Below are 26,251 nucleotides of genomic sequence, written 5' to 3' on the forward strand. Positions count from 1 at the left end.
ATATGCCATGTAGTTTCTGGTATTGTTTGCTTGTTTTAAAAGGGTTCAAGAACTAATGAGAACTTTTTAAAGCTTACCCTTGGTTTGCACATAAAACGTAAAGTCAATATGGGGCATTAATATTCTTTTCTTGTTAAAAAAAAAAAAAGAAAAAAAGACAAAAACAAAACCTATATATATACACACATATATACACACACACAAACCCTAATGTGTAAAGTAAAAACAGAACATTTGGTGTGGAATACTCTGTTATCCCCACCTGCGGCATTTGTTATCTCATGTTATCCCATCATAGATGCTATACACTGTGTTAAGTGTCCATTTACTATTTAATTACAAAGGATGAGATGCGAAAACAAATGCCCTGGTATCAATTTATAGTATCTATTGTGCTGGCTTTACAAATAATTTTTTGCAGTCTTTTGCTGTACTGTACATTGCTGTATGTATAAATTGTGAAGGACCTGAAATAAGGTGTAAGGAACTTTTGTAAATGAGACAAAAAAAACTCTTTAATGGTTAATAGGATGAATGGGAAAGTATTTTTGAAAGAACTCTATTTTGCTGGAGACTATTTAAGTACTATCTTTGTCTAAACAAACAAGGTAATTTTTTTGTAAAGTGAAATGTTCTGCATGCATAATGAACCGTTTACAGTGTATTTAAGAAAGGGAAAGCTGTGCCTTTTTTAGCATCATATCTAATTTACCATCCTACAGTATCTGTTGTAAATAACCACACTTAACCTTTTCAGTTGTATTTAAGCCTTTCTATTTCCCCTCTATATTTTTCTCCCTTTCGTCTCGCTTGCAAGAGTATGTGACTCGAGCACATCTTCAAACTCCTGCTTCATATTTCTGTAGGAAACTACACTCTGTTGTGTTTGCCATTTTACCAAGGTTTCATTTAACAAGACAAATTACAGTCTCTCCAAAGCTTTTGCCAGCTTAATGATATAGTGAGTTCTTGCCCTCAGTTCCCTTTCTCTCTCAGGGGAACAGGGGTGAATAAGATGTTGAATGATTTCTCTTTTTTTATTAAGGCTTCCCAGATTGTTTGGTTTTCCTTTGAATACTGGATACATTAGGCATCTTAAAAGGTCAGATTATTATTTCAGATGGGGGGAGAGCAATTTCTGATTATGACGAAGGGAACATGCAGATCATTACAGTAAGTAAGTATACGGAACAGATTTGTCCTGGTGAGGGGGGTGGTAAGGTGCTGCTAAGGGCAGGCAAGCTGAGTGGAATTTTTAGTGATAAACTAAAACCGCATGTAATTTTGTAAGTGTTTTTGTAATAATCAGAATACATCTGAGAAGACAAATGTTCACACTACAAGTTCAACTCAGTCTGATTTTGTCTCAAAAACGTTTTCTCTAGAGTAAGACTGCAAAGAAAAAACCAACTTTTTGAGGTGATTTTCATTGTTTCACAATTTATAAGCAAATACAAAATTTTGGAGTAGAATAGAGGACAGGTGAACTTTTCTGAGGCTCAACTGTTGCTACCATATGCTCATGTTTAACGATAACAGTTTTTCACAGTCCTGTAGTGTTCTCTCTGGGTGCCACTGGTATATTGGAGCACTAGTTTGTCCTCTGGCTGGTCAGAATGTAGCATTTCTTTCAAAAGGTGGTTGAATGCAGAATTCTACACCCTTTCCGAGTCCAAATTCTGAGGTGCGCTTTAGTGCACTGAAGCCAGTCAGTGCTAATTGTCTTTTTAAATGACACCTGCCTTATGCAATGGGGAATCTGTAAAGACTGTATTCAGAGAGACTTTTTTATATATAAATATATGCATACACATATTATTTGCATTTTGGAAGTCTAATTCATAGGCAGATCTTTCAATACTGACCTGCACAGCAATATGAAAGCCAAACTTCCAACGTGAGATACACAGCATGCAGACTAGTTGTTTACAGTAAAGACACAGTCCTACTACATCCATCTTTTCATTTACGTTTTTTTTTAAAAAGTCTAAAATAGGAAATCTCAAAGCCAGGTTCTGGGTGAATACAGTCTGCAGCAGCTTTTTATATTAACAAAGTTACTGCCTCCTTTTCTGTCTCAGAGTAACTTTGCTTGATTAAACTAGCAAAGCCATATTCTACACTTCACTGTTAAATGCCTGTCCCAGTCCAAATTGTTGTCTGTTTGCTCCTATTTTTGTACCTTATTACTTTTAATCTTGGTTTGGTACAATTCATAATTCACAGAAACTTCATATAATTAAACACACTAAATTAGTTTTAAAAAGCAATTTATATCTTTATGCAAAAACGTTATGTCTGTCTTTGCAAACAACTGTAAGCAGATTATAATAAATCCTTTACTTTAATCACCTGTTGTTTATGAAACCATTCATTGATTATTATTTTTTGCAAGAGATCATTGAAATAATAGATATAATTGGATATAGATGTTGTAAGAGGCAGTATTCTCTTAGCAAGGACACTTAAGCAGAATAGCCATCACTTTTTTTATCTAAACCTGTGTACAGCAAAGAAAAAGAAAGAAACCAACAACCCTAGTTTTTAGCTGCCAGGGAAAGTTCCCTTCTTTTGCATTTGTTTAGAGTGAAATAGGCATTTGTCTCCTGCAAAATACAAGACATAACCTAAAAGACCTTTTAGGAGTGGGCTTCTGTTCATTGAGCTGAATTATTTTGGTGTTAAGAAGGAACAGGGATATGGAGCAAGCGGATTGTATACACAGTTAAAAATGTAAAATAGTGTTAAATGTTCTGCAGTGGGTATTTCAGGAATACTACACGGTGTGCGACTCAGTGGTTGCGCAGAGTAAACTAGAAGAGACTACGGTTTGCAATAGCAGAATCTTATTAAAAAAGTAACTTTACAATCAATAATGCAAAAAGCTAATTCACAGGGTGGTGTTTTTCACTGACTTGTTTAAACATTTATGAAATTAAACAATTCTACAGTTAATGCACTTTTAATTGTTTATTAAAGATTTGACTCTTTCTTTTTTTAGAGCAATGTTTTCAGCTGGAGGTCAATGACTTGATAAGATGATTGATAGACAGCAGTTCTGAGGCCAGGAAGCTCAGAGGAATGTTTAAGAATTCTTGGAGTTTAAATAGATTCCTGGATGAAAAAGAAAAGCAGCCAGCAGTATGGTGTAAACAGTAAAATCTATGCATAATGATGCATTTATAATTAGGGATTTGCTTCTGTATGTTTAAAGCTTTTTAAATAAATAGAAAATACTGTTTGGTCTTTATGTTAATGTCTGCAAGTACCTATTTTTTTTTCTTTTTTATACAAATTGTACAAATATACATGAATTAAACTGGTTTGATTGCAAGTATTTCTTGCATTTTAATCTCAGATAGGTGCTGGTGCAGTGATGTCCTTAGAGATTAGCCTCTGCTCATCTAGAAACAAGTCTAAGTAACATAAACCAACAGTGTAATAGGACATCTTCCTTCATGCATCTAGAAATTTGGTTTCATCAAGCTCTATGAATGTGGAAGATGCAGCAAATAGGATGGCTTGAGCCAGAAAGCAGCTACTTACACGAACCATAAGGAATGTCCAACAATGAGTAATTTGGCTCACTTAGCCTGGGCAACTGCAACTGACAAATGAAGTGCTGACACAGTTACATTCACAAGCTCCATCCTGCACAAAGAAATGAACCCAGCACCCTTTTGCAGCCAGACCCATCTGGCTTCCAGTTTCTATTAACCTGGAGCTGCTGCACTGACTGACCAGAGGTGGAATTTTTCTCATGGAAATAGGGACTTGCTATTTTACAGTGAATTAGATATTTATTAGGAAGAAATTTTTCACTATGTGGGTGGTGAGACACTGTCAGAGGTTGCCCAGAGAAGCTGTAGCTGCCCTATCCCTGAAAGTGTTCAAGGCCAGGTTGGACAGGACTTTAAGCAACCTGGTCTAACGGCAGGTGGCCCTGCCTCTCTGGTAGAGGGGTTGGAACTGTATGATCCTTAAGGTCCCTTCCAACCCAAACCAGTCTATGATGATAGACACAAGGTTTCCCCAGTGACTAAAGGAACCTGCCTTTTGAGGGTCAGGTCTTTTCCAATCGTAATTACAAGATACAAGGGGAGATAAAACCCTGGTTTGTTCTGTGCACTCTCCGTCTCAAAAATTCCCCATTGAGTTCTGCATGCAGCTCACTCTCTCATGTAACAAAGACCACCATTTAATTGTGTTTTGTTTTTTTAATAACAAGTTCCACAAACTTTATTGCCAAAAGTCCTCACACCTGCCTTCTGTTTGCTGAATTGTCAGAAGGAAAGAATAGCAGAGAATCAGCAGTGTTAAGAAAAACATCCCGTATGTTTACAAGCAGATGTGTCTGTCATATGCTGTTCTAGAAATAAGAAAATGCTATCACTACTTAAAAGCATAATAAAACTTGTACTCTGACCTCAAGCTGGGACACTGCTTTCTTTCAGGTATCTACAGTGACTGGGAGTTTATGATGAATACAGTACTACTGAGATACAAGAGGGGAGAAACACCATTTCAAAGGTTTTGCTAGGTACAACAGGCCATGCCATAAGGTTTTAAAACAAGCACTTTAATTGCAGATAGATAGTGAGAGGACAAAGTGTATTTGGAGCTTACCTGTGGTTCCTACAGGCACAGATGAGGGCACACTCTTGAAGTCTGGAGCAGAAGATATGTCCTCAAGGCACATTCAGCTTCAAAGGTGAAACTCCAGTGATGACTTCCAGTTAACCCATGTTTAGCACTGGTGCATTTGCAGCCTACACAAGCCCTCTGTCAGCAACTCTTTAAATTGCAAACCAGGTAAGAATGTAAAATGGGCTAGCTAAGAGAATGAGAATATCTGTTCCAAGTTTCTCCCCATGCCTTTTCTGTGCTACAGTTACAGAAGCCCAGTTAGAAAAATTGTAAGCAGTGGAGCAGGAACACTTTTACTTCTATTACAGGGTAGATAAATCTGGCCATCAGAAGGAAATCTGCCATGAAGATCAGCTGGAAAAATAACTGGCAACATTCAGCAGCTTAAAACCCCCAGGGTTTTCACCCAGCAGAGTGAAAATGCTGCCCAGCCAAGGTGCAGAGCTGCTCACTGTCCAGTGACTAACGCAAACTGCAAATTCCCACTGATCCCAGCTAGTCAGGAGCCTCATCTTTGCCATTAATTATGCGGCAAACACATATTAGACTGTAATCCCCAGGCAGTGGGATTCAGTCTCTGGCCCCATAGTGAAAGCAACACAAACATCATTTTGCATAACAAACACAAAATGTTTGGTTTTGGTTTGTGTTTTTCTAATTCCTTCCCTCTAATTTTCAGCCTGTGTCACGCATTCCCTACCAGGAGTCTCAGCTTTTGAAAAGTGACAAGTACATCCTCCTATGCACAGTAACCAGCACGTAGCAAGGGAGGGGGAGCCCAATCTGAGGATCAAGCTGGACCTATACTCATAGCTGTGACATGAGAGCAGTTCCCCACAAGAGGACAGAGTCAGGCCACGCTTGCAGAGAATAATCACTCCTGCTTCCAGGCCAAAACAGCAAATCCCTTTAACCAGCTTTTTCACAACTGATTCCCTGTCCTCCCTCCTGCCTCAAGTTAACAGTGTGTTACACTGCTTTTCCCAACTCTACCAAGCCATGAAACAGACAGACAAAAGACATGCCCTAAAGCCCAGGTTCAGGAAAACAAAAAAACAATCTTGAAGGATGGGAGAGGGGCCTGACTTTTTAATCTGATTCTTAACTTTCAGATTCCTTTAACCTCTACTTCCAACCAGGCAGTAGGAGGGCATTGTTTACAGCACTGTTCAGCACAGATGAAGAAGGAGAGGTGCCACAGCTGCTCAGCTGTACAAGTCTATACTCAGTCTCACTATGACCAGGCTGATGTGGAAAGCCCTATGGACAGCAGCAATTACCACAGCTAAATTCCCAAGAGGCAGTGTGGTCAGCCCAAAAGCCAGACCTAATCTGGCTCAGCTCACACCATTGCCTTCGGACAACATCTAGGACATGAGGAAGTTTGGATTAGTATTACCTCTGTTCAGTGTATCACTGCTCAGTAGAAAAGTTTTCCTCTTGTTTGGGTTCTGCTTGGCTCCAAAAGTAATGGGAGTCTCCAAACATCTCACCTAAAGACAAAAAAGGTCACAGGACCAGATGGAAGAGACACCAAGTCTTTTATTCCTTCTCTATCTGCCTTTTTAAACCACCTCAGTTAAAAAGAAAAAAAACAACCCCAGTGCCACAGCTGAGAAATACATTGAGAGTTTTGGAAGACCACAGCCAGGACAAGATCAAACATGCAAACATGTTTTAAAACAACGAAATAAATGGAAGCAACTTCAAAAGCTTGTGAACTGCAAGTTACTACAGCATACCCCACTGCCGCGCCCTCACTTGGCTCGTACCAAAGATTTACATTCTCCCTCTGTCAATGTTTTCCACAGAAAATTGAGTCTGGCCACACATCCCGGCCACACCATTCTGCCTTCAGAGTGACTCTTCAAGGACACAAATGAGCTGATGGAGAGATGGGCCAACGTGACAACCCGCAGCCAGCACAGTACCTTGCCATATGAACAAGTCTGAGTAAGGAAACTGCAATCTGTTGCTGTATGTACTGGTGCAACTATTTCCTTACTACTGAGTCAAGGAGTAAATTAAAGAACGTGATCTTCTTCAGAGAAGTCCAAAAGTCATCTTCAGTGCGTGGGTCACAAAGACACTATGCCAAGACAAGAACTGCCTAAAAGCTGTATGGCAGAGTCACTGCCCACATACCAGCAGAATACACCAAATGGAACTCCTCAGAGCTCTGAGGTTTAGTGCTGGAGAGCTGCACTGGTTTGGCATACCATTCCTCCATCTGGAAGTGATTTGTGCATACTGCAATGGTCTGTGCAGTCTGGGCAAAGGAACAAAATAATGGTATGGAGTTGAATTTACAGGGGGAAAAAAGCCATCTCAGCCTTAAGGCAGTATTAACCATTAACTGGGTTACTAATCACATTAGTTAGAAAAACTTGCAAGCTAAGTATATTTGCAGTAAATGACTCCAAATCCACAGAGTCCAATTTAAGAAATAAGCGAGCCTGCATAAGCATGTCATATTTTCCTGCATCCTCTCCACTGCCTCCCAGAAGGTCTTAACTTGAGGAAAAGAACTTGTTTCTTTCTTTTTAATCACAAGACACAGATTTATACACCACAAGATTTCTGGAAGCTTTTTCTAAGACCACAGATAACTCTCTTACTACTCAAATAGTTCTACAAATGAAGAGGCAGTTACTTGAGGATTCTGATACTATGAAGCATCATTAGGATCTTATAATTGACAGTTACAGGGGAGGAAGAAAGGGGAGCTCAAGGAGGAGTTAGACAGACAGACAACAGATAAAACACAAGATGCCTCCAGGATGCACAAGGCCCGCAGCCAGAGATTCACTTTTGGTTTTGGCTTGAACTCGCAGAGTTGCCTATTTAAAGTAAAAGTTCCCCATCCATTTTGGAACCTGCTTGAGGCTGACTATGTAAAGCTGCCAATAATTATTTCACATCAAAACAGAGCTAGAGCAAAATATCCTCCAACATAGGAATGACTTAGGTCAAAGAGCAAATAACATTTTATTTCATTTACAGTGATATTTTTGAGTAGCAAAGGAACCATGACATATAGGAGCCTGTAAGAAAAGTTCATGTGCCTTATCTTTATAAAATAAATGAAAACATACACACAACATAAACAAATGTGTTCTTTGAAGACATTTGAAAAATGTCATGTCTTGATAGCTATTATTTTATTTACTGGTGTCTGTTCCAGACCATCTCTTCTCCTTTGAAATATAATTTGTCAGCATGATAGCTTTTTTTTTCATCCAACAGTATTTTCCAACCCCAAATAATATTATGTTGAAAATGCTGATTTTTTATGAATATTTCCAGAAGGCTCAGGGGAGACCTTACAGCACCCTTCCAACACGTAAAGGAGGCCTACAAGAAAGCCGGAGAGGGACTTTTTACAAGGCCATGTAGTGACAGGACAAGGGGGAATGGCTTTAAACTGACAGAGGGGAGATTTAGATTAGACATTAATCATAATGTATATAGTTCCAACTATAATCATAGTTGGAACTAGATGAGATTTTAAAGTCCCTTTCAACCCAAACCAGTCTGATTGTTATGATGACACTAAGTTTATAAAATCTTCTCATACTGACAGTTGAGTCACAATCAACCAAATATTCGACTTACAATGCTAGGCATCTTGCAAACAAATGTACCACTACTGCTCTTTACAATGGAGAAAAAGCACCCTAATAGAAAATTAACCCATCCCTCCATCCCCCATTCTTGTCCCCCCACCCATTCCAACCCTTAAGAAGTCTTTTCTCGTAATTTATATTTGGCAACACTTAATGTCTTTATACAGATCAGGACCTTCAACCCATAGTCAGGCTCTTTGTTGATTAAAAGCAGTCACAAAAATAGGGAGAAGTGACTATAACAAAAATCCATGGATACCATGTACACCTTCTTCTCGTTCAATGCACAAAGCTATAAAAACTGAACATAGTTTTGTGGAATAAGTCCTCTCTTGCCATTTAGCGTGCCTTCTAGCCATCCTGGTTCCCTGGAAAATTGCACTGCAAGAGAAAAGAAAAGAATGACTGCATCTTTGTATGCTTGAATTGGTACTGCTAGGTTCAGCCGCACAACACCAGGCAAAGCATCCATAAAAACATCCATCATCTGCAATAACCAGTTTAAGAATCTGGATAGGGAAGAAGAGGATCGTTAACTGAAACACTTGCATTATACTGGAACTTGAACCATCTTGTGCAAAGCATACACAGTGAAATACCTTTCAGGTGTAGGAGACTTCATTAAGGAAACAGTTAATGTAACTTAGGACAGGTTTATAGAATAGAAAATCTAGGTGCCTTTGGGGAAAAGTTAGAATTCATCTCAAATAGAGGGAAACAATTTCAGTAGCTGGGAGCAAAGCATGACCAGAAACCTGTCTTGAGCAGAGGTGATGAATCTGTAAGCTCAGAGCCACAGAAAAATTGCACAGGGCCTTACACTGCATGAGAAGTAAGTGTGTAAAGATTGTAGTAAGCACACAAGATTATAGGGGAAGTAGAAATGAGCCAGATCTTCGTGAAACATCTTCTGTTCAGAGAGTAGAGCTGCTACTGGATGAGACCAATGCACAACCTGTGATCTTTCTTCTGGTGAAAACCTCTCTCTGAAATTAAAATATACAGTGCTATCCACAAACTACCATGGAAAGTCTTGAACAATACACCTTTTTCCTTATTGCCATCCTAAGTGTTCACCACTCTGATCGAGATCAAAGTTTATGCAAGAGTACCGTGAATCTAAAATGAGAAAAAAAAAATCAGCTTCTACTCTAAATGCCCCACAAGTTACTCTGTGAGCAACAGGACTAATAAAACCTGGCTTCCTATATATACTTTGACCACATTTGTCAGGGAGTTAAAAAGAAGCATAAGCATCATTCCTTTGGAAAACAGACTAAAAAGTCCTCCAATTCCGCTTTCAAATTTATTGTAAGAATATGACACAGGTACCTACTTACCTACATAACTGTAAAATCCCACACTTTTAGTGACCCACAATATTCTCTACCATATTAATTTATCCTCACAGAGTTTCTGAGACAGACATTATTTAGGGAAGAGATCAGACAAATGCTGAAACATGCTGCCAGCCATGTCAGTGCTTTATTTAAAACACATTAACACATTGGGGAATGTGATATTTGTAGCCTTCTGCAAATCAGGGTAATAACAGTTAAGAGAGAGCAACATGTTAAGTCTCACTTTCCAAAGCATTGTAAGGCTCTAAATTTGAACACTTAAAACATACTTTCCCCTAGATTTTTCCCTCCCGCCCTATTACTGTCAGGCAGCAAAGCTAGAAGCCATGCTTAGAAACCACGCTTTAAACACCAGTTATACCTCTAAGGAATCCAGAAAACAAAACTGCTTTCAAATGATACTGAGAGTTTAGGTTCAGAACAAAAGTCTGTGCTTATATTTATAATGAATATGTTCAACAGAAAGATTCCAAAGGAAAAATACAGATAGAAAATTACCTTTAGGATCTCTGCACACACAGTAACTTACATTGCTATTAGTAATTAGCAGGCCCTCCTCTCCCTTTGTCATTTTTATTCCACAATTACAGAGCGCACATGCATCTGAAGCTGCATCGCTGACACCACCACAAACCTCCCTCCAGCAGCTCCACCGCAGCGGCTGTAATTCTACTCTTTCCAGCAAACACGCCAGCAGCTCTAGTGGGCAGCCAAACCTCTCCCTGAAGTCTCCCATGCCTACAGAGCACATCTGTATTACAGGATACTAACTCTAAAAAATATGACAGATTAGGAAGGAAAACAGCTAGAAAACCTGGAAGTAGGAAATTTCTACTTTCCTCTGGAATTCAACCTAAATTCACCTTAGAGAGAAGACACATATTGCTGGCATTTGACTGCCTGTAAATCCAAGGCCTGTTCCAAATGGGGGTAGCCCTCGTCAGAGGGGATCACAGTGAAATGTAAATTTACCAAAGATTTACCCAGGGGAGGAAATGCTCCAACTAGGCTGAATCCCTTGACTCCACACAAGAGCTAATTTCAAAAGAAGTATTTTCTAAACAAGTTTGATAACGTAATACTGAACTCCACATACTGCAGCATGTTCAGAGACAACACATGAAGGACCTGGACTTAAGTGACAAACACCATTTTTACCCCAGAAGAACAGACATGGGTTGTGTCCCTGAGTTCTGTGCTTAGGAAACCAAATATCATAGACATATATGTTATGCAGTTCAGGGCCTTGTTATCTGTTAGCAGAAGTTCCTTGTAGATTCTTTGAGACTGAAGGAAGAATGAGCACTCGATTACAACCAAGATCATTAATTCTAGAGATCGGTCCATCTTCTAAAGAACACACTGAAAAGTTATTCTTAATACTCAGCAGGTGTGCCGACTCTTATGTTGGGTAAGACTTTTGCCCCATTCAAAGCACCTTACACAAGAAGGGTTAAAATACTTGGGTACATCACTGACTACTTCTGCAGTCAAATTATATTTAGTACTGGGACCGGTATTATTTAATATATTCATCAATGATTTAGATGAGGGAATTGAGTGTACTATCAGCAAGTTTGCTGATGACACTAAGCTGGGAGGAGTGGCTGACACGCCAGAAGGCTGTGCTGCCATCCAGCGAGACCTGGACAGGCTGGAGAGTTGGGCAGGGAATAACTGGATGAAATATAACAAGGGAAAGTGTAGAGTCCTGCATCTGGGCAGGAACAACCCCAGGTTCCAGTATAGGTTGGGAAACGACCTGCTAGAGAGCAGTGTAGGGGAGAGGGACCTGGGGGTCCTAGTGGACGACAGGATGACCATGAGCCAACACTGTGCCCTTGTGGCTAAGAAGGCCAATGGCATCCTGGGGTGTATTAGAAGGGCGGTGGTTAGTAGGTCGAGAGAGGTCCTCCTTCCCCTCTACTCTGCCCTGGTGAGACCCCATCTGGAATATTGTGTCCAGTTCTGGGCCCCTCAGTTCAAGGAGGACAGGGACCTGCTGGAGAGAGTCCAGCGCAAGGCAACAAAGATGATTAAGGGAGTGGAGCATCTCCCTTATGAGGAAAGACTGAGGGAGCTGGGTCTCTATAGTTTGGAGGAGACTGAGGGGTGACCTTATTAGTGTCTATAAATATATAAAGGGGGAGTGTCACGAGGATGGAGCCAGGCTCTACTCAGTGGCAAACAATGATAGGACAAGGGGTAATGGGTACAAACTGGAACACAAGAGGTTCCACTTAAACTTGAGAAGGAACTTCTTCTCAGTGAGGGTGACGGAACACTGGAACAGGCTGCCCAGGGAGGTTGTGGAGTCTCCTTCCCTGGAGACATTCAAAACCCGCCTGAACACATTCCTGTGTAACATTATCTAGGTGTTCCTGCTCCGGCAGGGGGATTGGACTAGATGATCTTTTGAGGTCCCTTCCAATCTCTAGCATACTGTGATACTGTGATATTAAAGGGGAAGCTGTCCAGCTGCAAAGCTGCTTTAAGCTCCAATGATCCTGTTTTCCTTGCTAATTCATTTCCAAAGTATAGTGTACAACAACACACTTGTATTTGAAATCTAAAACACATTACAACACAAAAACATTCTTCTATCATGCACAGCTTTTCTTAAGCCCAGGACACAGGCTATTACTAAAAAAATACCCTGCTCTAGAGAAGACTTTCCATAGTGTCCCCTTTCTGTCATTTCTTCTCAGTCAAGAACGATTACAGCTCTTCACACTTTCTCAGGCCTGCCTCATTTAAAAATACCTTGCTGCAGAAACTAAACATTTGGCCTTAAGACTACAACTCATTATTGGACCAATCATCCCATAGGTCTGAGTCTTCTGTTGGCTAGGGACAAAAAGGGAAAATACATATTTTCAGCAGGGTTTAACGAGTGTATAGCAAGACTGCACAACAAGACCAACCAAAGAACCACCACTAAGTCATCACTTCTTAGAACAACTAAAACAGCAGCAAAGCTGAACGTCCAGGGTAGGAACCCAGCTTCCTCCGTACCTGCTGCAAGGCCATTTCAGCATTCTCACCACAAGGGAGGCAAAGTGCAGAGAAAGAGCAAGTCTGACCATTGGACAGCAGCAAGTGCTAAGGAATAATCACCACAACTCATAATGGGCAGACAAAAATCAACCGATTTCAACTTGCAATGAGATCTCTAAGTAAAAGCTGTGCTGAGTTTATCTAATCGAGAAACACTGCAAGGCCAGCTTGGCATTTGCAGAAGTTCTTCTTACTTTTGTGTATTCTCCATAGGAAATAGCTTCAATATTGCCAATATTATGATTATCTAACTGCAAATACGTAGAATTTGCAAGCAGCAATTTGCAGCGACCCAATGTTATAAGCAGATCTTGCTCTGCTTTGGCAGCTGGAAAGTTTCACGGGTCTTGACTACAAATGTCAGCAAGACTCCACAGTGGCATCAGTTCATTGCCTAGGTGTTCCTGATTTCAGCAGGCCTGAATCAGACACTGATTTCCACACCTTTGTGGAAACTATCTGTTTTGGGAGGACACCGGAACAGGGCAGGAAATCTAATATACCGGATAGTGCCTGGCACAATAGGGCCTTCCTTTCTTATGGAAACTTTGCCAAAAAGAAGTAATGACCCCAAAAGCCTATGTGAAAGAGGACTGCATTTCAAGGGCAATGGAAATCTCACTGCTAAAACCACTACAACAGCAGAATATGCTTTCACAGAACTCAATCATGCTGGCCAATTTTTCACCAGGAAATTAAATTAAAGCAACAAAATGTGCTTGCAAGCCCACTGTATTTAGAAATCCCTATGGGTTTTTGAAACAAGCCCTACGGGTAAAGCTGACCGCAGAAATACACAAACGTTTAGCATACTTAGGGTTAGAATGGAATTTGAAATTTAAAAACTTGCTGTTTCCCTTAAGGATGTTGTGAGAAGCAGAACTATCTTGTGGACAGGACACAGGGCTAGGAGTCAGGGGGTCATCTTCCTGATTCTGCTAAAGATTTACTGTGTGACCACAAATGAAACAGTCTGCCTTTAAGGGCTCGGGCTTGTGAAGAAAAGCAAACACACTGACATGCCATGACAAATTAGTGAAGGTAGAATCCAGCTTTCAGATTAAGGCCTCCTGATATAGAAATGTCCAGGCTCCTATTACAGCTGGTGCAGATCTAGTCAATACAACAAATAGAGAGAGTGCCCAAAGAATAATTCAGCTCACTATAAAATAGAGGCAAGTGCTCAATCAGCTGAGTTGCTGTTGAGTTCCCTGCACTGTAACTTGGCGACCTGTGTGTAAACATTGAGACTCGGGTCTTTCTCCTGAGTTGATTCCCATCCCACCTAACAGTCTCGCACACACAGCAGCTACAAGGTAAAACACATCAGTTTAAACATCTTCCTTTTTAACATTTCTCTCCCAGAGACCACTGCTTCCTGTTGGCAGGAGCAAAGTCAGACTGGTTAAGCTCAAACTATCTTCAGTGACTTTTCAAAAGTCCTAGCAAACTCAGTAGGAATTTGGTAGTGCTCCTCTGGTACTTTTTACTGGTAAAGTGGCTGTAACTTTCAGCAGCAGTTTGAGGTAACTACCCCCAAATGGCACAGAGGTACCTGAAAAGGAGAACATCTGTCCACAGCCTGTACACTCAGTTTCTCCAGATGTACAAATTTAAATAATTAATGCACATGAATGCTTCCAAGTGCTTTGAAATCCACAGATGAAAGGTGATGAAGAAGTACTTTTATCCTCATTTTTACTTCAACAAAAGAATTACTTGCACATACAATGCAATACAATATTTTCGTAGTACCAGTTCCCTTTGATGTAAATCCTTTATTTGTCAATACCATAAAGACAGCCAGTCCAGAAGCCACAGAGTGACAAGGAGGAAAGAGGGTGCCTCTCAGTCAAAACAAGGGACATTACCTAAGGTGGGCACTTTGTTACACTAGAAAAGAGAGGGGCTGACAATGGCTGTCAGTCCCTCTCTTTTTGTTGCAAAAAGCACAGCTTTTTGTGTACCTTCCATGTTTGATAGGGATGATGCTGCCATACCTTTCCTGAGGAAAATTATTGTAACAAAACACATTCTCAGTTTTCCTCATATGTTCTCAACCTTAAAACCTGATTTTAAAAATTGTAAAAAGCCTTGACAAGGGTATCTTGACAAGTTTTCAGGAAGCCTTCCTGCTAGCAGTACTGCCAAGGAATTTTGTTGTGTAAACACTATTTACCCTATGTAAAAAACACTTCTTCCTTGTGAAATGCCCATTTACTGAATTCTAAGAAGTCCCTTTTAAGATCCAGAGATTTAATAACGCTTGGCTCCAGGGCTGGCAAGGTTTTAATGCCAAGCAGCCTGATTATTCTTTCCATAATTATTGGGAATATTTGCTTCAACAACAACAACAAAAATATACAGCCAGCATATGTCTCTCACTCTCAGATCAAACTCTGCTTCTTCCCATACGTGCCCTTATCCAGCTGCAAACTCTTCAAGCTTTGCCTCTAACCACTTGAATTACACTGTTATGTGCCGTCAATAATACAGCCTGTAGCAACTGGGAAATGAACATACTGGCACAGCTTAAGGTAAATTGAATTGAAGATTTAGAAGTAAAAAAAAGTGGCTATTGTTCAGATTACATTATTCACTTTCTTACACAATTCAATTAAATAGAAAACTTTGCCTTTTATTTTTTACTTACCAGATGGCACCTTAGCGTTCATATTCTATGATGTTTTATTGGTAAGTCTGTGGGAACTGGAATAGCACCACATACATGCAATATTGAAAACACCTGAATATGCAAATGTTCAGATTCTAAACGGGTCCCTATCAGGTGGTGTAAAGCTTAACTTAGAATATTAGTAAATCTAACCTTGCCAGCTTGAGACACAAACAAAATTTTTCTTTCCCCCCCATCAGAAACAGGAAATGAAGACAGGTGTAAAGGTTAAACTCTTACCTTCTTGCACTAGTATTACATTTCACAACTATGATAGGTGCAAGACTGTACCTTCACTAAATGCCATTATCCTGTCTCAGGCTAGAACAGACAGAAAGATTCTTCCAGGATAATACCAGGTAAGAGAGAACTGCTGCAAGCAACATCTATGGACCAAGAGAGATGAAACAGAACAACAACAGGGAAGTGAAAGGAAAAATGAGAAAGAAACAAAGCAGGAAGACAGAGGGAAGGGAAAGTTAAAACCAAACAGTGAGAGGTGAGAGGAGTAGAGAAGCAAGACACAGTGGAGAAAGGAGACAGATAAAACCTTCACTAATGGAAGCAGCACTTTCTAGTAGGCATTAATTTAACAGTTACTTTAATGGTTGATACTAGCTGTATGTCAACTTGATTGATGCATTGTCACTTTGATAGTTAAGGTTATTGGTGGAGCTGCAGAATTGATGTATTATTACTTTAATTCTTCATTTGGGGACTTTATTAGGGCATATGGGAATTTAAATTGAGTACCTAAAGAACCCAAATTGATTCACGGGAATCTGATCCCAGCACAGACACACAGGTGCCTAGCACAAAAAGAAAAGGCCTGTGTGAAGGCATTTCAGAGGTTTCAAATATGGAGACTGGTCTGCACGTTCAATGAGAATACCTTTCTATATTGACAGAGCTATTCATGAGCCATCCACCTATTGGGAACCCTCATAGAATGATCATTAAGTTATTACATATGTCTAGCTACCGCCTTATTACTTGCAGGCTCCCCTCCTTCCTTCTGCCCAAGCACAGCCTGCTTTAGGCTGAAAGGCCTGCAGGGCAAGGACAATGCCTATAAAATAACCAGGATATAGTGGAATAAATCAAAACAAATGTCTTTAATGAAATGTGATCTTTCCCACTGGAAATCTACAATTAGGTTTTCAAAATGCAATCCATGTAACCTTTTCCCAAGCTTCCAACCTTATTTGTATGATGATATGGAAAAAGAGTCTTACAGTTGAAACACTTCTCCACAGCTGCCAAAGAGTCAAATTCCGTACATGTTCTTGGACAATCCAACTCCCTAGCTGAAAAACTTGACTGAGGCTGTAATGCACCAAAACCACAGTAGCTTTGCCGTAACTTCAAGGGAGCTCTTTGCACAAGAATCTTAACACTGCTCTCTCACAAATGCACAACAGAGATGCAACTGCTTCTTGAAATCTTTCTTGTCCCATGCCAATACAACAGTGCAACCCTTGCCCTTCTGTGTCAGAGATGTCCTTCCTCTATGTATCAAATCTTTTCCCCCATGCACTAGATTTTTTTCCTGTAGTTTTCTGTCTGCTGATCTCCATCACTCATGTTTTAAAAAAATTAAAATAACTGGTGTTAGAGACTTTAAAGAGAGCAATCATTTAGCTAATTCATCTTTAAAAGGTTTCCCACCTGACTTGACTTAGACGTGATTAGCCTGCAAGGCAGCTCTAATAGAAAACATCAAGTATGATTCTGTAACGTGGGTGCTAGTAGGGAAGAACCTAGTGCAGACCCCAGACCACCTTACACTGCAACAAAAAAAAAAAAAAAAAAAAATTCTGGACCAGGCTATTTATTTACTTGTTTGGGAGGAGGCAGAGGCCAGGAATGTCCTACGTTCTGTCTGCTTTAAAATAAGCATCACAAAGAAGGGGAAGAAGATGTCCATCTGTGCGATTTTGTTGTTGCTGTTATACATGCTAAAAATAAAATAAAAATTCTGCTGAGCTTTCCATTTGTTTCAGCTCATTAACTGAATTAGGAACCTTCTACTGGGGTTGGGGAGGACAGGACAAAAAGATTTTCATTTGGGAGAAAAACTTCTCACACACGCTTTTGATCCAGTGCTAACAGAGTTAACAGGGTGCATTTTGGGAAATAAAAGACATAGTTAGTTTTTTAATGCCTGCAGGTTGATGGTTTCCAGCTGGTTTAAACTCCACCCTTTTCTCTTTTTCCTGCTGGATGTAAACTGGGATTTTGGAATACTCCTCCCTTTACTGGACATCCAACCAAAGATTCTCACATGTGGTATTTGAATAACTGGGCAGTACATCCCCTAAGTGTGTTTGGTCATGCAGAATTAAATACGACTTTCCCTCTGGAAAGCACATATCAAATTTCTGACCTGGTAGCAGCAAGCTAAAAAGCTGACAGGGGATGAGAAGAAAACAGACTTGCCAGATTCTTTAGAAGCCAGTATGCCTATTTCTATACCCCTGCCTCTAGACAGACTGAAAGACTGAAATACTTAGTCTCAGTACTCAAAAGTTTCTTGGGGATATAATTCTCAGATCAGTTTGCATCCCTCAGTCTGCAAAACACTTGGATAAAAACTTGGCCAAAATTAAGAGTCTTCTGGGTTTTAGTATGAATGTAATTTTTTAGGAAGATCTTGTAACAAAAACCAGTCTTACTGTGCTGCTGCTATGAATTAATTTCTGCCTAGGATAATGATTAAATGACATCCAAGTAACAAGAATTGCTGAATTTGTTGATCCATTCCATACCATCTCTTTCATATAACAGGCATTTCCTTGAGATAGGAATAAACTTCTGCATCTTCAGAGTTTGTATTACAGTAGTCACCACTGTAAGGTTTAAAATCTAAAACTGTTCCCATCAGCTTGAAGTCCCTGTGCAGCTGCTGAAGAGTAGGGCCACGGAAGCTCACTGAGAAGCAGCACAGACTTAAGCACAGGAATCACCTTCTGGATTTTCATATGTAACACTATATTTGGGCCCACAGAAATCTTTAAACACAGGCCTTCATTCTGCACCTCGGTGAGTACTCCTTTTTCTACAAGTGCACGTACAAAGGCAACACTTGATCCAAAAAGTAAATACTCCCTTTTCTTCAGCGATCCCCTGATTTACCTGGAGCTTTGCTTGCTGTCTTACACAGATTTCTTTTTTTCTTCAAATAAAAGCCCATATGTTATTTTATAATGATAGCAACCCTAACTATTATATGATTCTATGATGTAAAAAAATACAGTTTCATAGGCCAAGATGTTTTTCTCTATTGCTGAGTAACCTTTTTTTCAGTACCAAACCGCATGTAAATACTGCTGAAAAATAGACCAATTGAAAGTGCCTACTCACCAGAAATCAAAGGCATTGCCTCAAAGGGCTAAGTGTATGCTAAGTAGCTTCTGTGTACCAGAAATCTTCTACGTCACCAACTGTGTGCCATCAGCAACGTTGGCAGAATAGCAGTTAGGCTTGTATTTTTATCCAAAAACATTTTAGCAGTTTTGACAATTTGTTTTTCGTTGCTGTATATTTACTCAAGCAGTACTTACCATCTTCAAATATTGCTCCTATCTGAAATGATAATTCAGAGCTATGTTCTGCTTCGCATGGATAAACTGCTCTTGCTTTTCGGTGGGCAACACTGAAAAATGGAATTATGAATTACAGTCATTTTTTACTATTATGAAGACACTCTCTCAACCATTCTCCCTCCATTCGCATTTGGAGATGACTAAAACTTTAAACACAGTTTCACATGCATCATTACAGGCTTATAATTCATACACACAAATGCCAAAGCTGAAGCTTCACAGCTTACTGTTGGCATTTCTGAATAACATACTTCCAACTTCATGCACGCTTATTTTTATGATAATTAAACTCAAGCTTCAACTACAGTTAAAATTTTGCCAAGTGCTAATCAGCAATGAAATCAATAGCAGACCAAGCATACTTTACTTAATTTGTAGACTAATCATCATTGTATCTTCTGAAATGTTTTTTCATGAATCTTGCATTTCCTATCACCATGCGGAATTCACTCTTTGTCTTAATTTTTGTTTGAAACCAGGACACGATATAACCTGAAGATGCCGTCTTGTCCTAAACATAGTAACATTTCTAATATTTCATGCAGTCCTTTAGAGGTGATCTCAGGATGCTCAGTAATAAGCTATCAATATGAATTTGTCCAAAGTACCCATTTCCCCAAGTACCATAAGCAGTGATCTTGGAATATATAAGTATTGCTGATGCATCTTTCTTAATCACGCCTTATTGTGAACTGACAGTTTGCTGCTGCCCAACAATGCTTTGTTTAGACACAGCACCCACACCACTAAATCATCTTTTGCTAAGCCCAGTCAACAGCAAATACATATAAAATATTGGGAAAGATGCTTCCTGCCCCAAAGAGCTTGCAGTCAAACAGACAATCCAGTTCTGGTGCAAAATGTGATCAGTAGAGAGAAACAGAATTTTGTCACCAAGTGTTGTAAAGAATTTATGAATATATCCAACTACTTTAATTAGAAAATCAAGTATTATAAAACTTGAAGGAAAAAGCTAAGATGGTGAAGACATTCAAAGGAAAAAGTGAAAATGCGTCAAAAACTGAAAACATGGAAGTAAGCAGAAACAAGATGGAAGGAAAGCAGGCCTAAAGAGTGAAAGAAAAGAATGAGACCACAGAAATCGGTAAAGACACGGGAAAGCCTGTCAGAGGCAAGAAGGCTAGGATGAGAAATTTAAATTTGACATGAGTGGCTACAGAAGAGAAATAATCTGTATTTTAGAAGACACTGTAAGAGAATCACTGCAGCAGAGAGACACTATGAATTGACCATCCAAATCAAAGCCTGCTTGTATTAACCAACAAGCCACTGGCTCAATCTGGGTGCCTTCTACATGGAAGGTGTTCACAGGTAAAATAAGACAAAGTAGACAGTTATTTTATTCTGCCAAAATTGCTAAGGTTGCTTTTTTTTTTTTTAATTTGAGATAATCATTCACATATTGAAGAAGACATGAACTAAAGATACAGCAAAAAAAAAGGCAAATAAATAACCAGCAAAAGTTCAAGTGCACATCATACCTTTCCACTGCTTTGTCACTCCCAGTGGCAGGGTTAGGGAAGAAGAAAGCAGATGGTGGAGTATTTGTGGCAGCTGGGTTAGCAGATGGAGTATTCATCCATGATACCATCGATGGGTGGCTTTGACCAGGACTAAGAGGAAATATAGTCAAGGCAGAATTAACAAGGTGGATAAAATTTATTTTCATGCCAAAATGTTTGAATCTTTATAACTAAATAACCAGTTAGATCCTGAAATTCAAACCCAATAATGTTGAGCTGATTTTGCAGACATGGTCATCATAGGATTCTGTGTTTCCTCCTTGGCAGTATTTCTCCTACATGCCCTACATCCTAAGATAAGCTGAATTACCTGAGATATATGACATAACCAATAAAAAATAAAATTCCACATTCCTTATCTAACAGAGACAGATACAATGAAACTGCATATAGCAGGCTATTATTTGAGCTGCCACTTTGCCTTCACAAGTTTTGATGAATCTATTTAAAAAGTCTTCTCAGTGCTGTACTAAAGCACGTGTGACTGGAAAGATTTCAAAGTAGGCTGCAGCTATTATGACACTGGGATCGCAATGCTGGCTCTGGACTGAGATCTCAGTCACATAACTGTGTAGCTACTGCCTCAGTGACTGCCCTCATGAACACACTGCTCAAATAGGTATTAAATTAATGGCTGAACACATAGTTGTCACATGAGGAGAAGAAATAGCAGCCAAAGTTAAAACTTGTATTAGTCACTGGAGAACATACAAAGTCCTTCACAACATACAGGATGTTCCTCATTTTACACCTTAAAGAACTAAAGCATTTCAGCACTAGAAGGCTTGCTTTTGCTGCAAAGACAAAATAACAAATAATCCAAACATTTAATGTCAGTAGCTCTTTGGAACAAAGAGCTGGACTTCAAGCACTTTCTAAGCAGAAACAGAATTAAAATCATCTGCACACAACTTTCACACAGGAATCATCACTCAGAAGCACAGCCTTCGCAATGCAGCATTTATCAGTTTGTCTTATTCCAAGATTAAACTCCAAGCATAAATCTACAAAGCACCACCAAAATCTAGGAATCTAGTCAAAAAGGTATCTGTGGGAGTGTAACCACACATCTAATCAACATGGATTGACCACAAGCAAAGAGGGGATCAACAATCACCCTAGTTATAAATGTAAATGAAGAAAAGAAAGCAAGGAACCTAGAACTTCTAGAAGAAAGGATCACTATTGTAGATTTGTATAACATAGTTTACAACCAAATTTAACTTCTACAAACTTCTAGATTTTCCTAGCCAATCTATCTCATAGTGTCTTATTAAGTATGTAATTGCCAGAATGACTTGAGTATTAATTCTTAAATTTGGTACATTATAAAATAGTGAATGGCACATTCCTTATTTAACAAGACAATAGTTTTTCCTTTGGATCTGTGTCAGGCAGCATTTGGATGAAAACTGGAATTCACAGTGTATGAAAAAAAGCATTTTACAGATAATTCCACTAATAAAAATTAAACTTCAATGTGCTGTAATCATACCCAGAAGGGTTTATCAAAACATGATCTGCTTTTAAAACTATCAGATTTAGCAAGTAAAGGAAGGAATCATAAGCGGTGAACTGAATGAAAAGCTGGGTTGTGCTGACCAAAAACATATTTCATGCTTAACTTTGGGAATAAGACATTTAGTTTGTTACAACACTTCTGAATCTTCCACTACAGAATTATTTACACTATCTAATAATTACATACTCTTGAAGACCAGCATCTACACAATTTAGGGGTTTACTTTTACTTGAATTTGTCCTCTTCCTCCCATTGTTATCTAATCATTGAAGATTTTTCCCCAGGTAAAACAAAAATCTTCAGCTAAAAGTGAGCTCACTCAGAGAAGAAAAACAAAAAGAGAACACCAGCATTTGTATTATTTTCTCTGCATGCTAAGGATAAAAAAATTCTCAGTGGTACTGGAAGTTTATGAAGCTTGCTAGAAAGTAAATTATTTCCCCCTCATTCTGCACATAATGTATATATGCAGAATTAATTTCAAGTGAACTCAAGACAAAAGGTTTTCAGAAGCAAATTAAAAGATATTAAACTATTATAATTAAAGGAATCCTGATATTTAAAGAAAAAACATTTTCTGTGTGTTCTTATTTGTTCAAATCAATTCCAACATTAAGATTGGTGCTAGGCTCACTTCTGAAAGCTGTAAAACTAAAGAAAAAAGAAGAAAATAATATTCCAAGTATATTGCCAGGATAATATTAAAATGTCTCTAATTCAAACTAATCATGATTCAAGGATATTCTACCAAGTGGCCTTCCCTAGTGTATACTTCAGATGTCTGTTGCTTGGTTTTCAACAAGTGAATAATAAAAAACTTCCATTTATTAAATATTTCATTGAAACATGCATCATATTAATCTACGCAACTTACTTGATTAGCTCCAGAACAACACACACACCACCTGCATGTAACACACAGGATATATGATTTCAAACTAATACTCAGAACAGGTAAGATACAAAAGATACCCTCAGAGCCAGGAAAGCAACGGTCATTAGTAAGAATACCTGGAATAAATACCAGATGTATTCTTGATGGCACTTAGGAAAAGGAAAAAATAAGGAAGGTGTGCAAATAGAGGAGCAGAATATGAAATAAAATGCTCAAATCCATGTCATGGCATGTTTATTTCTCAAGTTACAGACACTCCACATGAAGGGTAATCTATCAGGGAGTACAAATACATTGTCCTTTACCAGGCAGCATTATATAAAAGCTTGTAAAAAACTGGCAGGTTGTCTATGAATTCTGAGCCACTCCACAACAGCTGTAGTGGAAAAACACTCCAGAAGTGCAGGTACGTGGAGCCTTGGGCTGTTCCCTCCCCCACTTTTTGATGAATTCCCTTAATACATCCCAGCTGTAGCGAAAGCACTGCAGCACAACTCCTGAATGTGCCTGTCACCTTCAGCTCCTGGTTACTGAGCAAGAGATCAGGCTTTAGGATCCAGCAGGGAGAAAAAAAAAACAAAACATTTTTCAATAATAACTGTTTCACCGTGTAAAGAAGAAACATCAATAGCTTTAAGTATTAATCACATTCTAGAATTTCAGGTTTGTTTTGCTTTTAATTTACTATACTTAGCTATCTCAGGAACCACTTAATTTTATTATGAAAACAGAAGGTTTTACTTCATAAGAAAAATCAGTTCCAATGTCACGGTGTGTAAGCAACTGCTGGATTTTCTTTTTCTTTTTTTCTTGAGAAGATTTTTGTGATAGCAAAGTTCCCTTGCTAAAAGCTTTGCATGCCTTGTTTATTAAGATGATATTAGAAAGTACTGCATATCTTATCATATAGCACCTCAACTTTAAGAAGGTATGTTGAAGAAATCTTTTCTCCAAAGGGCTGAAATGAAGGCTATACATTTCCTGTGGGGAGTAGTAAAAAAATGCCTGACATGACCATCTTTGAGAAAAAAATGCAACTGTCTGGCATAGTAACACTGGGAAAAGGGAGGAGGGGGAAATGGCCTTACTGAAAATAAGCTCGAGATTTTGTACTGATATTCAGAAACAAACTCCTGAAAACAAGATTTTATTAGATGTTTATCTGGCTGGTTCCTAAGGTAACACAGCTAAAGAGCAGCCTCTTATCTTGAGAGCAAGAAAGAGACTCTGTGAAAAGAATCTACACTGCAACTCTTGAGAAAAAAAAGGACTGTTTCATAGATGAGGTTGGCAGCCCCATGGCTGTCGTATCACAGTGTCTGGCTGACAAACCTCAATGAAAGTGCTCTTAAAAGGTTTCATTGTAAAACAACACAATATTTCAAAAGATGTCAGCTGGTTCTGCTTCGATACGCAACCCAATACTCTCCCCCCCACCAGACACCGATAGTCCTTCACGGCCCGGTGAGGCTGGGGAGCAGAAAAACATACGGAAAAAAAAAATCTAGAAATGGTCACAGTTGCAGCAAAGCTGGAGACAAAACAGAAGGGCAGAATTTCCTCATCCCTGTTCTCTCTGAGGAGAAACTCCATCCCCAAAATTCAAAGCATGTAACATGCACGTAACATTCCTGAAGCCTCCTTTACACAGAACACATCAGCCAGCACTGAGGTATGGGGTTTGTTAAACTTGGATTGTGAAGTCTCAGTGAAGCAGCTAACACACTAGTTAAATGATCTTTTACTCCAGTCTGGTAAATCTGAAGCTAGCATCTAAAGCAGCTGTCCTAAGTTAAAGCATTTTTAAATGATAATTCAGACAAAGCAAAAATGAAGTATGTGTGACTATATGCTTTATAGCATACTGATACTCCTTTTAGAAAGAAAATGAGGGGGCTGTGTTCCCTGGAATCATGTAAAGAAAAGAAAAGAGAAGAAAAAAAGGACAAGAAACTATCTCATCGCAGCAGTTGCATCCCCATCTCTTCCTGCTCTGAGCACACACACCGCTTACCCTGTGCTCACACAGCAGTGCTGCTGTCAAGCCCAGCTGCCTGGCCTGCTGGAAAACAAGGAGATGGCAAGGTCTATTTTGTATGAACCACATGACTAAGTTACATTATGCCTGTTTCAAAGGAGCTGCAAAATGAGGGCTATTGCTCTGCTTGCATAACAAAAGGGTACAAAAAGAAGTACCTGCTCCACCAAATCCACTTTCAAACTGCTGAGTCACTGAAGAGGTGGCAGCTGAAACAAAAACAAGCTGCAAAATAAGCAGTGACCCAACAGCTGTTAAAGCATCTTCTTTTAATAAAATAAGATGATGATATTAGACATCATAAAAAGTTTCGAAGACACTGAAACTGGAGTCACTCATTTATGTAAAACTGCAAATTCACACCACTGCCAGAAAGTACAAAAATAAACTCTTCCAATTTTAAGGAGACTATAGATGCAGTCTACTGATGTAGATATAACAAGACTGATGGGAATTCATTCAGCAGTCAAACAAAATTAGTAACTAACTTCAAGGCTTCTGTTATGTGCAGAACACCACTATTTCTGCCCTCCCTTGCCATGTGATGGCTCTTTTAACATTAGTTTGCTCACTGGGAATTTGAACAGCTTGAGATTTCACAAAGAACAAGTAGCTTCTTCCCAGCCTGGTCACACAAAGACCCTGAAGGCACTCGGGAAGCTGTGCAGCACAGCTCTCATCACTATTTTGAAAGCCTCTGTGGATATGAAAAACCCCAAAATGATGCCCATAGCGTAGCACATGTACACCATTGAGCTGGATAAGAGAAGATTTTAGTGTCAGAAGAACCAATAAAGAAGAACTGCAAAACAAATTAAAGAAAGACTAGATTATTTCCTCTGCCACTGGTCCCTTACATATTCTTGAAAAGCCACTTACATTGGTGCTTCTATTTCTCCTCTGGGTTTTAAGTACCTTCAGTATTTCGACTGTCAGTACTCTATCTTACATGCTCTTACAACAGCATGCAAGATCGGTGCAGTCTGAAAACTATGAATCTTACTATTCTGAGCCCATAAATGTAACTGCTCTAACAAACCAAGCACCCCCACTCATATACACGTTCACTGAAGAGGTTTGAGGGACAGGATGCTTTCCATCCCCTTCAGCTGCAAAATCCCAAAGGCTTAGAGATGGAAAGAGGCAAAGTAAACAGATACTCAGATAGTACCACATTGAAAAAGGCTACCCAACATCCTGCACCATGACTCCAGCCAGAACAATCATCAGAAGTCACCATGTTCCAGCTCCTAGGAAACCCAGAAACCCTACAGTCTTGATC

The 26,251-nt window shown here is 39.2% G+C and overlaps 1 protein-coding gene and 1 long non-coding RNA gene across 5 annotated transcripts in view; both read right to left on the reverse strand.

The window, feature by feature from the left end:
- Window positions 1-141: 141 nt before the first annotated feature.
- LOC134155503 (uncharacterized) lies at window positions 142-6,379 on the reverse strand. Its single transcript, XR_009961586.1, has 2 exons — window positions 6,047-6,379; window positions 142-4,985 (listed from the first exon to the last, which is right to left on the reverse strand). It is a non-coding gene; the product is annotated as an uncharacterized LOC134155503 (long non-coding RNA).
- A 1,762-nt stretch (window positions 6,380-8,141) lies between these two features.
- ARHGAP10 (Rho GTPase activating protein 10) overlaps window positions 8,142-26,251 on the reverse strand; it is a 153,317-nt gene continuing 135,207 nt past the window's right edge. For all 4 annotated transcript variants that reach the window (XM_062602770.1, XM_062602769.1, XM_062602771.1 and 1 more), the window contains 3 exons: window positions 20,473-20,604; window positions 18,929-19,020; window positions 8,142-8,654 (listed from right to left, as the gene is read on the reverse strand). In XM_062602770.1, the coding sequence (XP_062458754.1) occupies window positions 8,566-8,654; window positions 18,929-19,020; window positions 20,473-20,604 (313 nt within the window). In that variant the 3' untranslated portion in view covers window positions 8,142-8,565. The remainder of the gene's footprint in view (window positions 8,655-18,928; window positions 19,021-20,472; window positions 20,605-26,251) is intronic.

This window comes from Pezoporus occidentalis, unplaced genomic scaffold (assembly GCF_034315485.1).
Source record: "Pezoporus occidentalis ecotype Australia unplaced genomic scaffold, CSIRO_AGI_Poc_V1 ctg79, whole genome shotgun sequence".
Lineage (NCBI taxonomy): Eukaryota > Metazoa > Chordata > Aves > Psittaciformes > Psittacidae > Pezoporus > Pezoporus occidentalis.